The sequence below is a fragment of the Coffea arabica genome, chromosome 10c (assembly GCF_036785885.1).
Source record: "Coffea arabica cultivar ET-39 chromosome 10c, Coffea Arabica ET-39 HiFi, whole genome shotgun sequence".
Classification (NCBI taxonomy): Eukaryota; Viridiplantae; Streptophyta; class Magnoliopsida; order Gentianales; family Rubiaceae; genus Coffea; species Coffea arabica.
The window spans coordinates 14,987,103-15,001,136 of record NC_092329.1 but is presented as its reverse complement, the minus strand read 5'-3'; the positions used below and the strand labels follow the sequence as shown (position 1 = coordinate 15,001,136).

The 14,034-nt window shown below is 35.4% G+C and overlaps 1 protein-coding gene across 1 annotated transcript; it reads left to right on the top strand.

Moving 5' to 3' along the window:
• The first annotated feature begins 8,041 nt into the window (after window positions 1-8,041).
• Window positions 8,042-8,524, top strand: LOC113713941 (protein FAR1-RELATED SEQUENCE 5-like). The gene has a single exon (XM_027237744.2). The coding sequence runs from the start codon at window positions 8,042-8,044 to the stop codon at window positions 8,522-8,524; it is 483 nt and encodes a 160-aa protein (XP_027093545.2).
• The last annotated feature ends 5,510 nt before the right edge of the window (window positions 8,525-14,034 follow it).

Sequence of the window (14,034 nt, the reverse complement as noted above, 5' to 3'; positions counted from 1 at the left end):
CCCCTTGTCTTGTGTGCGTTAGTAGAATGCCAACTCTTCTATTTATGGAGTACATTAATTGGCCAACACCCAAACAATAATAGAAAATATCTCAACTAATTTGTAAACTCATACAAATTGCAAAGAACTTGGCCATTACTCCAAGTACTGGAAACAACTGGAAAGTACTCTCACACAAAAGAATGAACTTTCTAAAACTGAAAAACAAGTCAATTTCCTAAAATTAAACTTTTGAAAAGTTTATGCATCATGTACATGGGGGCTGAGGGGTGGGAACAGACATGCTTGACTATTTGTACCAACATAACCGTTCCTAAATAGTGTAATGTTATTTGAATAAAATGTAAGACACTTAATTATTAATTTGTACAACTTCATAACAGTGGTGTGAAATTCCGTGATTATTCATGACAACCATTACAAACACATACATATGCACATTTAAAAAATTTTAAGAAAGCAACAAAAAAAAAGTATAAAAAATACACGAAGCTGTAATATTGCACGGTATCATAATTAAGCTTTGATAATTTGTTGCTATGTTTGCTTAGATATAAACACACACTAAACTAAAACTGATTAATTAACTTCTCAAATATGATTTTCTTTGCCACTGAACTTCTCAAATAGAGATTTAACACATCGAGTTTTTCAACATTGCCCGTCTAGATAGGAAAGAGTTAGTCCCTTAGGAAATCACTAAACTATTGCAAAAGAAAATATTGATCACTCAACTAAGAGTTTCAGGTAACGTACTCAACTTTTTTAATTTGTAAATTGTTAGCCATTCAATCTAATTTTTGTGGTCAAATCCTTTGATTTCAGTAAGTCCAGGGTCATTTACGTCTGTAAATAATAATTATGTACACAATAAATAAACATAAAAATGAGAAGAAGGACCCATCAACTGCCTAAACCCTCAGTGAAGACATAATAAAAAGAGATAAATTGATCCAAAAAAAAAGATATATAAGATTAAAAAAAACCAACATTTTCTGGGTGATTTCTTCCTTTTCTGCTCTTCAAAATTATGCATAGCGAATATATAAAAGATTCTAGCTTGATGGCATTTCAAAGACCTGATGACTAAAATGTTTAAATTCTTTTAGTTCAGGGAATTGGAAGTTTAGCTGCTTTTGAAGTTTTCAATCTGTGGTCTAATTCATGTTCTTATTCAGTTCGGACGTAGCAATTGTTTAATTTGCTAATTCAATTGCACATTTCAAAACGTTGAAACCATAGTAATTGGAGCCCATAATGTTTGTTTGTTTGCAACAAACCAGTACCCAAAATCATAAACACCAAATTTTCAACACAAAAACGTTTGCTTGAGCAGTATATGATGCCCATGTGAGAACAAGTAGCTATATCAGCTAAATTGAAGATAGCGGTTTCACTGAAGCTCAAAATTTGAGATTTAGTCGCATAATTTCAACGATTTAAATTCAACGCCCAACTTGTTAATTGGGTCAAACAATCAGTGAAAAATTTAGCTTATTCAAAATTTCAAGGTTACTATTGGATATTAGGCCAAGAATTGAGAGGAATATTTGGAGACAAGGGTGGTTTCAATTGTTTCTTTCTTTTATTTCTTTTACTCTCTTATATTGGTTTGGAGTTTACAAGGTCAATTTATACTTGTAAATAATCATTCTAGATGCATAGAGAAATGTTCCAACCATCCCACCAACTCTCTTAATTTCCATCATTCCAGAGAATATTGCAACTATCTAGAAAGCTTTCCAACTACCTTATTAATCAAGCTAATTGATTTAGCACATTATTCAACATATTCCCCCCTTAATGTGCTGTCCTTGAACTCCAAGCATCTCTCGAAAGTAGTTGAACTTGTCTTTTGGAAGTGCCTTGGTAAAGATGTCTGCAACTTGGTCTTCACTCTTGCAAAATTTTAGTTCAACTTCACCATCTTCAATTGCATCTCGAATAAAATGGTGCTTGATTGCAATATGGCGAGTTCTGCTATGATAAACTGGATTTTTGGCAATGTCAATTGCTGATTTGTTGTCACAGAACATCACAGTAGCTTCCTTTTGCTTCTCACCAATATCTTCAAGAATTCTCCTAAGCCAAATGGTTTGTGATGTTGCCAAACTTGCGGATACATATTCAGCTTCTGCTGATGATTGTGCCACGCTTTGTTGCTTCTTTGATGCCCAAGAAAATACTCCAGAACCAAGCGAAAAACAATAGCCTGAGGTGCTCTTCATATCATCAAGGCATCCACCCCAATCACTATCACAATAACCATGCAGATTTAAAGTAGTGCTTTTGCTGAATTTGATGCCATAATCGAGTGTCCCTTTGATGTATCTTAACACTCTCTTGGCTGCTCCAAGATGTAATTGACTAGGATTGTGCATAAACCTTGATAATAAACTTGAAGCAAACATGATATCTGGCCTTGTAGCTATGAGATAAAGCAAATTTCCCACCAAACTTCTATACAAAATGGAATAAACTTTCTTTTCACCATCTTCCTTGACAAGCTTTTCACTTACAACAAGTGGTGTAGCCATAGGTTTACAATCAGCCATGCCAAATTTCACAAGAATATTTTCAGCATATTTCTTTTGACAAATAAAAGCTCCATCACCATGTTGATAAATCTCCATACCAAGAAAATGATGTAGCAGTCCCATATCATTCATTTCATATCTTTTCATCATGTCTTTCTTAAAATCAGCAATCATCTTCTCATTGTTACTAGTGTAAAGCAAATCATCAACGTATAAAGCAACAATGAGAATGTTTGAGTTACCTTGAGTTTTCACATATAAGGTTGGCTTACTTTTACTCTTCTTGAATTCTTGCTCCGTGAAGTAAGAGTCAATTTGACTATACCAAGCCCTTGGAGCTTGTTTCAATCCATATAATGCTTTCTTCAACTTATACACTTTGTCTTCTTGTCCTTCTTTGACAAAACCTTGAGGTTGTTGAACATACACCTCTTCCTTCAATTCTCCATTCAAAAAGGCAGATTTAACATCAAGTTGGTAGAGATTCCAACCTTTTTGGGCTGCTATGGCAATGAGAGCTCTAATTGTATCAAATCTTGCAACCGGTGCAAATGTTTCATTGTAGTCAATTCCGGGCTGTTGTGAATAACCCTTAGCAACAAGTCTTGCCTTCTTCTTTTGGATTGAACCATCTGGATTCATCTTAACTTTGTAAATCCACTTGACACCAATGACCTCCTTGTCTCGAGGCTTTTCAACTAGCTTCCAAGTCTCATTTTTCTCAATTGCATAAATTTCATCTTCCATTGCCTTTCTCCAATCCTTTTCTGCATATGCTTCTTCAAAACTTTCTAGTTGAAGAATGCAAAAGTTGCATCTTGCATAAACATCACTTAAACTCCTCATTTTCATTGGAGTTGTGTTTGGAGAACTCCAACTCGAACTTGAATTTGGAGATGATGGTGGACTGCTTGTTGGTGTTGAATTATCACCATTTTCTTCTTCATTTGTTGAATTTTCTTCTTCTTTATGATGGCAAACACCCTGCTTCACAATCTTTTTCTCATCCCAATTCCAAGCAGCATTTTCATCAAATACAATATCTCGACCAATAATGATTTTGTTAGTCTTCAAATTAAACAATCTATAACCTATAGACTTAGAGCTATAACCAACAAAAATACATTTTTCACTTACTTCATCAAGCTTGTACCTCTTTTCTTTTGGAATTTGAGCATAGCAAATGCTCCCAAAAACCTTCAAGTGTTTCACTGATGGTTTCCTTCCACTTCATGCTTCAATTGGAGTTTGATTCCACACGGCCTTTGTAGGACTTCTATTGAGCAAATACACAGCTGTATAAACGGCTTCAGCCCAAAATGCCTTTGGCAACCCTTTGTCATGTAACATGGATTTTGCCATCTCCATCACAGTTTGGTTCTTTCTTTCCGAGACTCCATTTTGTTGTGGTGTATAGCCAACGGTTAGCTGCCTCTCCAAACCTTCATCTTCACAAAATTTTTGGACTGCATTTGACGTGTACTCCTTACCACGATCACTCCTCAACTTCTTGATGTAACAGCCACTTTGTTTCTCAACAAGACTTTTAAACTTCTTGAAAATTGAAAGCACCTCGGATTTTTCTTTCATGAAATAGACCCAAGTCATTCTTGAAAAATCATCAATGAAAAGGATGAAAAACTTGTTACCTCCATGAGAAGTTGTCTTCATGGGCCCACAAATATCCGTATGAATCAGCTCCAAGATCTTCTTGGCTCGCCATGCAGCTTCTTTAGGAAATGGTTGCCGGTGTTGTTTGCCAAGTGCACAACCTTCACAAACTTCATGTTTCTCCTCAATTCTTGGTAAACCATATGCCATCCCTCTTTGTTGAAGCACTTTGAGTATATGAAAATTCAAATGGCCATACCTCTTGTGCCACAACCATGAATCTTCATTGACATTTACTTTCAAGGCTTGATTTTCACTATAATTGAATTTGATTGGAAAGCTTCGATTTGCTTGCATTTGGATTTTCATCACAAGCTGTCTACCATTCTTTTTGTCATAGATTCAGCACTCAAGATCATCAAAGTTAAGTGCATATTTATGCTCAAGAAGCTGTCCAAGACTCAATAAATTTTGGTCTAAATCAGGAACAAACAAAACATCACAAATGAACTTCATACCTTGCTTGGTTTGGACACCAATTGTTCCCAATCCTTGTGCTTGAACTATGACTCCATTGCCCATCTTCACTTTAGTCTTTATAGATTCATCCAAGTCAATAAAAATGAATCTATCTCTTGTCATATGATTGCTACAACTGCTATCAAGGTACCACATATTGTTCTTGACTTCAGTGGCAGTGTGACAAGCGTAGAATAAGTTTCCTTCTCCTTGCTTGTCTTCCGAAAATTGTGCTTGGTGATTGGTCTTGAATCTGCAATCCTTCTCAATATGACCAAACCTCTTGCAATAGTAGCACTTTGGTTTGTCTTTATGCCAACAGTCTTTCTCAAGATGGTTGATCTTACCACAATAGCTGCAAGGTTGTGAATGTTCAGCATTAAGGCCTCTTTGAAGGTTATTTCTTCCTCTTCCTCTTGAATTTTTGCCTCTGCCTCTTCCACGGCCATATCTACCTCCTCTTTGTGAGTCTCCACCTCTTTGGTAGTTGCAAGATGGCTCTCGTTCATTGGTTTTGGGGGTGACTTCAGCTTTGATTGGAATGCGCTTTCAACAGATTTTTCAGCATGTCTAGCCAATCTTCTCTCATGAGCTTTCAACGATCCCATCAACTCTTGAACACTCATTGAAGAAATATCTTTTGTCTCCTCAATTATGGATACCATTGGATCAAATTTTGGAGGCAAACTAACAAGAATTTTTTCAACAATTCTGCTATCACTAATTTCTTCACCAAAGGTTTTCATTTCATTTACAATTGTGGTGATTTTTGTGTAGTAATTTTGAATACTTTCATCATCACCCATCTTCAAATTTTCAAGATCTCTTCTAAGAGTTTGAAGAGTAACATTCTTTACCTTAAGATTTCCTTGAAACTCCTTTTGTAGAATCTCCCATGCTTCCTTGGCATGATCAGCTCCCATAATTCTTGAAAAAATATCTGAACTCACACCTTGCTGGATGTGTGAAAGAGCCTTTGCATCCTTCTTCCTATGCTCTTTAAGTGCCTTTAATTCTTGATTGGTGAGACCTTCTTCACTTTCTGGTTCTCTATAGCCATTCTCTACATATTCTCACAAATCTTGTGATCTAAAAATTGTTCTCATTTTTACGAACCAATGATCATAGTGCTCACCGGAGAATATGGGAATTGGAAGACCATCACTAGTATGATTGGCCATCTTGTAGTTAGAAATCTCTCAAAATTTTCTAGTTTTGGGGTATGAGCTAAGGCAATGAAACCTTAACTCTGATACCAATCTGTTGGATATTAGGCCAAGAATTGAGAGGAATATTTGGAGACAAGGGTGGCTTTAATTGTTTCTTTCTTTTATTTCTTTTACTCTCTTATATTGGTTTGGAGTTTACAAGGTCAATTTATACTTGTAAATAATCATTCTAGATGCATAGAGAAATGTTCCAACCATCCCACCAACTATCTTAATTTCCATCATTCTAGAGAATATTGCAACTATCTAGAAAGCTTTCCAACTACCTCATTAATCAAGCTAATTGATTTAGCACATTATTCAACAGTTACACTGTAGCACTAGCACTCCTTAATTTATGCTGATTTAACCTTGTCATTTGATTTTAATTTTTAATTGTGTCTGCAATTATTTTATGTTCATGCCCGATAGCCTCGAGGCAATAATCAACGGGCAGACAGAATAATTGGGTTTGAAGCTGAAGCTGAGAAAGTATTGAACTTCTCGGCGGGGAAAAACTATCTCAAGACAAAACCAAGAAAGGGGGGGTGAGCGCCTCCGTGGCAGGGAAACAGAGCGGGGCAAAACTAGTTGAAGCCAAAGACAATAAAGAGGAGCTGAGCTTCACGGAGGTAGAGCAACATAGTGAGTCAAAGCCGCTAAAAGAAGTGTCAATTCATGGAATGATTGGACTAGGAAAGACAACCCTTGCAAATAAGGGATACGGGGCAAGAGCCGACCGCTCCTGAGCGGTCTCCTCACAAGACCCAAATGTGAGGCGAGAAATATTCCACGTCAGGAAGCCTTCAACAGGCCCCAAAAACGATGCCGTTCCAAACAAAAAAATGTTTAGCCAAAACGGGAACATGACGGACCAAACGGAAGAGTTTCAATTTTGAAAATCAAGTTGAAAATTTGAATCAGCCGCACAAAATAAAACTAAGGGAAGAGAGGAGGCATCCTGCTAAAAGTAGCAATTGACAGAAAAGTGGGTGGAGAGAACTGGGGTATGGTGTTGAGTGAATAAGGAAGAAAGTAAACAGAAAAGTGGAGAGCCGCACAAAACAAAACTAAGGGAAGAGAGGAGGCATCCTGTTGAAGGCAGTAAATTGACAGAAAAGTGGGTGGAGCGAGCCGGGGTATAGTGTTGAGTGAAAAAGGAAGAAAGCAAACAGAAAAGTAGAGAGTCGCACAAAACAAAGCTGAGGGAAGAGAGGAAACATCTTGCTGAAAGTAGCAATTGACAGAAAAGTGGGTGGAGAGAGCTGGGGTATGATGTTGAGTGAATAAGGAAGAAAGCAAACAATGTAGTGAGAGTGTTGTATGCATTTTGAAGCTGGGTATGAGAGTGTTGTATCTTTTTTGAATGTGTGCAAGGCAGGCGGCAAGGTAGAAGCGAACAGAGGAAATTCATCATCTCATGAAGCCAGATTTTGTCGTGCAACTTAATAGCAGAAGCAACTGCGCTCTCTGAATTCGGTGAAACATAAAGCATATAGTTAAGACCAAGGTAACGTGACTGAATATAGTGTGTTAAATGAGTAATATGTAGTTGGTCCATGCTCATCATACAATCTTAGTTTGCCCTTCTCCTGACATGCAATGTGTAGAAAATGGAGGCGTAGGGTTGAGTGAGGTGAAGTAGAGGAAAAGACATATATGTGAATAATAAAAGGATGTACCTGGTGTTGTAAGTTAATTACATGATGTAAGAAATATATTGCAATGAGTAGAAAATACTTGTTTGGTCCTTAAAACGTAGAAATAGTAGAAAATGCCCAGTTGGCTTAGGCGGTTGTCATTAATGAATGACATAAGGTCCAGTGAACTAAAGAATGTAGAACCTAAATATAATCAGCAGAGTGGATGTACATACAGTTAAAATAGACTTACATCGTGTGACCAATACATTACAATCCGTATAACTTAGTGTACATAGAGTTCTATTAATACATAGATAATGCTGTTGTCTTAGAGTAAAAGTAAGGTGATGCGATTCATTAATCGTATTGATAAGCATAATAATAGGATTTGGTATATGAGTAATATGTGATTCATGACACATTCTGAATGGTAATATACATTCATCTTGTCGTTTATGTATATACAATTCATGAAATGTTGCAAATTATGGTGTTTAATGCATAATTGATAGAAGCAGAAGTAATGGATTGCAGCAAATTGACAGAAAATAAAATCCCTGAGTTAGGAATGGAATTCAACAGTGAAGAGGATGCGTACAAGTTTTACAACAAATATGCCTTTAAAATGAGTTTTAGTGTACGCAAAGACTATCTGAATAAAGACAAAGATGGCGTGATCACGTCTAGGAGATATAGTTGCTGCAAGAAAGGTGTGAAGCGCAAATACGAAGGTGATGCGATGCCAAAGAGGATACGAGCACCGACGAAAACGGGGTGTGGAGCTAAAATGATTATCGTATTACTTAGAGGGACAATGAAGTACCGTGTGCATGACCTTGTCTTAGAACATAACCTTGAGTTGCACATTACTCAATGTTCGCACATGATGCCATCACAAAGAAAAGTGAGTGAGGTTCAAGGATTCCAACGTGAAATAAGCAAGGATGCTGGATTTTCATTGAAACAGAGCCATGAGCTTATGGGAAATGAGACAAATTTTGGATGAGTAATGTGGGATATACACGGGATGGTAAATATTTATGCTACAACAATGTTATCGTTATACAGTTAACTAATCCATAAGTACCATTCACTATAAAATAACATTATTGTCGTGTCAATAATACAGGTTTCAGAATCGGAGCCGACATCGATTTCATTTTATGAACATATGTTTATGGGATGCCGTTCATCAACTGACTCAGTTTCGGTTAGTATAAAATGGGCATGACTTTAACTTTTATTAGATGTTTCTTATAGCACAATTAGTTATGATGATGTTACATTGTGTGATGATTTTGTTACAGCTGACATCCCTCCTGATATACTCTTTTTGTCTGTTTTATACAATTATTTGGTCCATACAAAACTCGTAGAAGCATTCAATGACCCAGTCAGTGAATGACCCTCCAAACGTTGTTGCTCCCGAAATCAAGGAAAGTTCAACGGTATATATACATTTAGTAGATAAAATTTGATTCTTTTTTCGTGTCGTAGAGCTATTTTTTCTTTAATTGTAATGGTGGGCACCCGAACGCTGTCGAAGCATGCATATTTTGTAGTTAACATATAATGCTTTAATGACATATTATTTTGTATTATCCGAAAGTCCACAGATTGGCTAATCAGGAGCCTCATGGAAGTATCCCTATAGAATGGATGCACCCCAAATTTTCTATATTTTCTAACCATAACTCCGTCAGAGATATCTTAATGGTCTGAAATATCATTTTTGTTATAATGTCTAGTCCAATTTAGCTTTGTAACTGAGCAATATAGGCATTGCTAATGTGTTGTTGACAGTTGAATAGTTATATTATATAATGTATGCGGAGCGTGCAGCAATTTTAGAACACTGCGATAATGATGCATATCATGTATTTTCACCATCACCCCAAGTGACAAGCTTTTATCATTACCCCACATATTTATGGTGTTTTGTTAATTGGATACTTCGACAGCGTATATCATTAACCGTATGTTTCATTAACTGTATTGGCTGATTTGCCATCGTTACGCATTATAAGAAAGAAATAACACCCAGGGATTGCGACTAACTGTTGACGTCAATTCCTCTCAGTTGCAGGTTGATGAATGATATATATCTATAATTTTTATGAATACAAAATAATTGATTGTTCCAAACAATTGAGTGCTTGTACAAGCACCTTGTTATGTTCGTCTATGTTAAAACTTAGACATGTGGTTTACAATTGTATTAACGATGAATATTATAGATAGTATTACAGGCACTTCAATGGGTATTACTCCTTTAGTACGGAAATGAAGTTATAATTGGCGTTTCGGATTGGTTCCACACGACCACATGCCAAGTAACCGTTTCGCAAAAGAACATGATATTTCGTTGAAACAACTAATTTGAAAGTGGGGTAACTAATATTTAAAATACAACAAATAATCATAACGAGATGTACAGATTGAGTTACAACGAGTTAGGTGTATGTTACAATTCATTACAACTAATAAATTAGCAATCGGCAGCTTTTTGTCTTCTCTAGTTAAAACTAGTGATATTACAACTAGTAATTTTACAACTAATGATATTCCACGATGTTACAACGAGTGATAGTATAATTAGTTAACGTCCGATGAACCTTTCCTTTTCTCTTGTTTGTGCAATTGCTCTTAGCACAAATAATAATTTCCTTCCCTCCCCCCCGACACATTAAATTTCTTAGACATTTTATTAAATGCTCTAGTAATTTGCAGTTAGGGTTGTCTCAAACACTTAATTAATTTTCATTGTTGTAACTAAGAACGAACAAAGCTGTAAGTAAGAACGCACGAATTGTAACTAGATATGCACTTTGGTGTTGACCATCATAGTGAGTTGTTGTTGTTCCACTATGAAATATGAAGTTCGTGTATTAAGGTAACCATACAATCTCGTTAAACTTAATAAACATAATATTTGGAAGTAGCAAGGTGATTATGTTACAAGGCTCCGATGTTACAATCTCATATGCAGCTACATTTTTATCATACAGGCTTACTGTCACATGTGCTGGTAGAATGTACTCGGCTGATCGCAGAACGGTGCTCTTATTTGTTGCACGTGTAGACTTACTTTATCTCAACGTCAAGGCCTCCTAAAAAGCGAAGAACATGCATTGCATATGATTTCATATCTATCGTTGTATAACAAATTGTAAATCAATTTGTAATAGTTTTCAAACACATTGTAACTAACAGTTTTCAAATACCACTATATTAATTTTCGAACACACTTTAACATTCCATTAACTATTTTGTAATTGTCTTCAAATACACTGTAACTTACCAATAACTATTTTGTAACATTCTTTAAACACACTGTAACTAACAGCTATAATAATAGTTTTGTATTAATTTTCAAATACTGTAACACTACAATAACTATTTTGTAACACTCTTCAAACACATCGTAACTTTCCAATAACTATTTTGTAATACTCTTCAAATGCACTATAACTAACAGTCTTCAAACAGTTTTGTAACACTCTTCAAATACAGTGTAACTTTTCAATAACTATTTTATAACATAATTTCAAACACACTACAACTAACAGTCTTTAAACAGTTTTGTATTAATTTTCAAACATTGTAACTTTCCAATAACTATTTTGTAACACTCTTCAAACACACTGTAAAAAAATGAGCACTAATTTGTAACTATCTTCATACACACTGTAACTGCTATTATTCAAACAGTTTTAAATGAAATCACATGTGATTATTATCGATTTAAATGAAGTTTGTCTAGTTTGTACTTTATACAGCAGGCAAATTGGTGTGTTATGACATCCCCCCCTACAAGTTTTTTATCATGACTAAGAAATGAAATTATATTCTATATAGGTATCATCATTATGGTATAAACACAGTTAACATATGTGTCTACCTTTTACAGTCATGTTACTTGAATTACAACATTATGAATAATACAGCAGTACCAACCTTTCCTCTTTCGACCATATGACCGCAATCTATGTGGTGTTTCTGAGTCATGCATCTGTGACATCGATGCACTCCCAATCAAAGACGGTTGCACCGTAGATTGACTTTCTTCGACAGGTTGTGACATTTGCCTTTGAAAGGTGGTTGCACTCCCAATCACTTCACTTTGTATGTCTCTCTCAACAGTATGTACCATCTTAGAAATCCATATCTTATTTAATCTCCACTCAGCCACTGTTATGTAATAAAACCTACACCAACTTCATGCACAATAACCATAACAATCCCTAACCCATGCACGCAATTTTGCAAGCACTTGGTGTGCAAAATTTTCAATACCTTTCTTTCCCCGTGTTGGTAATTATAATATCTATTATGTGCAACCGAAGGTTCCAGTGTATTAGCTATTTTCCACTGTATTAAACAATTTCTTCAACCAAAACTACAACAAGTATAATCAGCCCATTTGTTCACAATGATGTATATAGCAAAAGATAACTACAAGTCAAATTGATCCACAATTTATCTGATACCATTGATGTTTTCTTACCTGTGTTTCTTCTGCTTTATCTCTTCTTCGGATCTCCCAACCTTGTACTCCACAATTGCCGTTCACCTTCTCAAGTTTTTTGATATTTGAGTGCCAATCCTAAACTCTCTCCTTCTGCCACTACTTATTGCTTCTCCTCGCCGTGATTTTCCTTCGCAGCCACTCTATTTCTACTACTTCTTGCTATTCCTTGTATAATTCTGCAATGTTCTTTTCCTTTTGCGTTTCTTTCTTGCTCTGTTTTGTAGAATTTTGCGTTAATGAATATGGGCAATTATTTTGGAGGGAGTGTGACTTAACTTTTCGTTTTGAGGATTCATTTGGGCGGTAACGGACCAGCGCTTCATGAAACGGTCCGTCAACTCTTTTTCTTTTTGTTTATTCCGTTTCTCCTCAACTGAAGGCTTCCTGACGTGGAATATTTCTCGCCTCACATGTGGGTCTTAGGAGGAGACCGTTCAGGAGCGGTCAGCCTGACGACCGCTCCTGTCCCGTATCCGCAAATAAGGTAGTGACTGACGAAAACTTTATGGTGCATACCCCTTTGGCCATTCGTACCGTAGGAACCTCCTCAGTGATTGACACATGTATTTGGCTAATGAGGAGCAAATGGACTGTTATGTTGCAGTCAGAACGCGTGTGGAGAAGGAAGCAACGAACATTGATGGCATATGCTGTTGGTGTATGGTCGCTGTTGACATGTACGTAGTGGGCTCCATGCTTCAGTGTTGGGTTTCCTGCCATATTCCACCCCCGATTAATGTCTATGCTTTCCTTCGCTAACTGTGCATAATCCCTCTTTTTAGGAATTTACTCTTTTCCCGCGCACATATAACAGTAGTGTGAAAATCCGTGCTACACACGGTGCTTACGTTATTGAAATAAATTAAAAAATTATACGAACATAATTTGGAAATAATGTCAAAACAAAGTATACCAGTATAATTAAAATACAAGATTTTTATAAAAATAGTTGAAAGTATGACAAAATTTATAGATTATTTAAGAATTGCGTTTCTGCAGAAGATGGATCTGAAAAAATAATAATAAAATTTATATTATAAAATGAATGATATATGAATAGAAATATGGATTTTTTGTGTAGTTGATACTATAAAAAAATGTTCAGTGATACCTGTATTTTTTAGAAGTGAACTTACTGAACCATTTTAAAATATTTCAGTGGAAGCACCATAATGTAAAATTCGTTTTCTGATCAATTATATTTTGCTTTGTAATGTTGCAGGTTTGGATTTAAGATGGTATTGAAATCAATGATGGATCCAATAGGGGCTAATGGGGCCATAGCTCCCCCCTCCCCCAAGTTTTAAAAATTTTAATACATATTGTGTAAAGTGAAGTTAACTGTCGTAATTTGTATGATTCTAGTTTATATTATAAGAATATACATATATATATATATGCATATATGTATGCGTGTGTGTGAATTAACTACTTTTGAATTAATTTAATCTGAAAAAGTTATTAATTTTTTACATCTCCTTATAATTAAAATTAATATTTGATTTTTTAAAATGTCATATATTTAAATAGATGAAAATTATTTTGAACATATCCCATACAAATAATTTCGTGATAGTACAAAAAGTAATCAGTAAGACCTGTATTTCTTAGAAGTGAACTTGTTGAACCTTCTTAAAATATTTGAGTGGGATCACTATAGTATAAAATCCTTTTTGTGATTAGTTGTTTCGTCCTTTGTAATGGTGAAGATTTGGAATTAAGACGGCATTGAAATCAATGACGGAACCAATAGGGACTAATGGAGGCAAAGCTCCTCTCTCCCCCAAGTGTTGAAAATTATATTTCATATTGTGTAAATATTTGTATAAAACGAAGTTAGCCTTCCTAAGTTTTTACAATTTTAGTTTATATTATGACAAAACATATATGTATATATGTGTGTGTGTGTGTGTGTGTGAATTAACCACCTTTGAATTAATTTTTTATTAAAAAAGTTATTTAGTTTTGACATCCCTTTATAATTA

Excerpts from the sequence above, each read along its gene's own strand:
- LOC113713941 (XM_027237744.2), top strand. The coding sequence starts at position 8,042 with ATGGATTGCAGCAAATTGACAGAAAATAAAATCCCTGAGTTAGGAATG.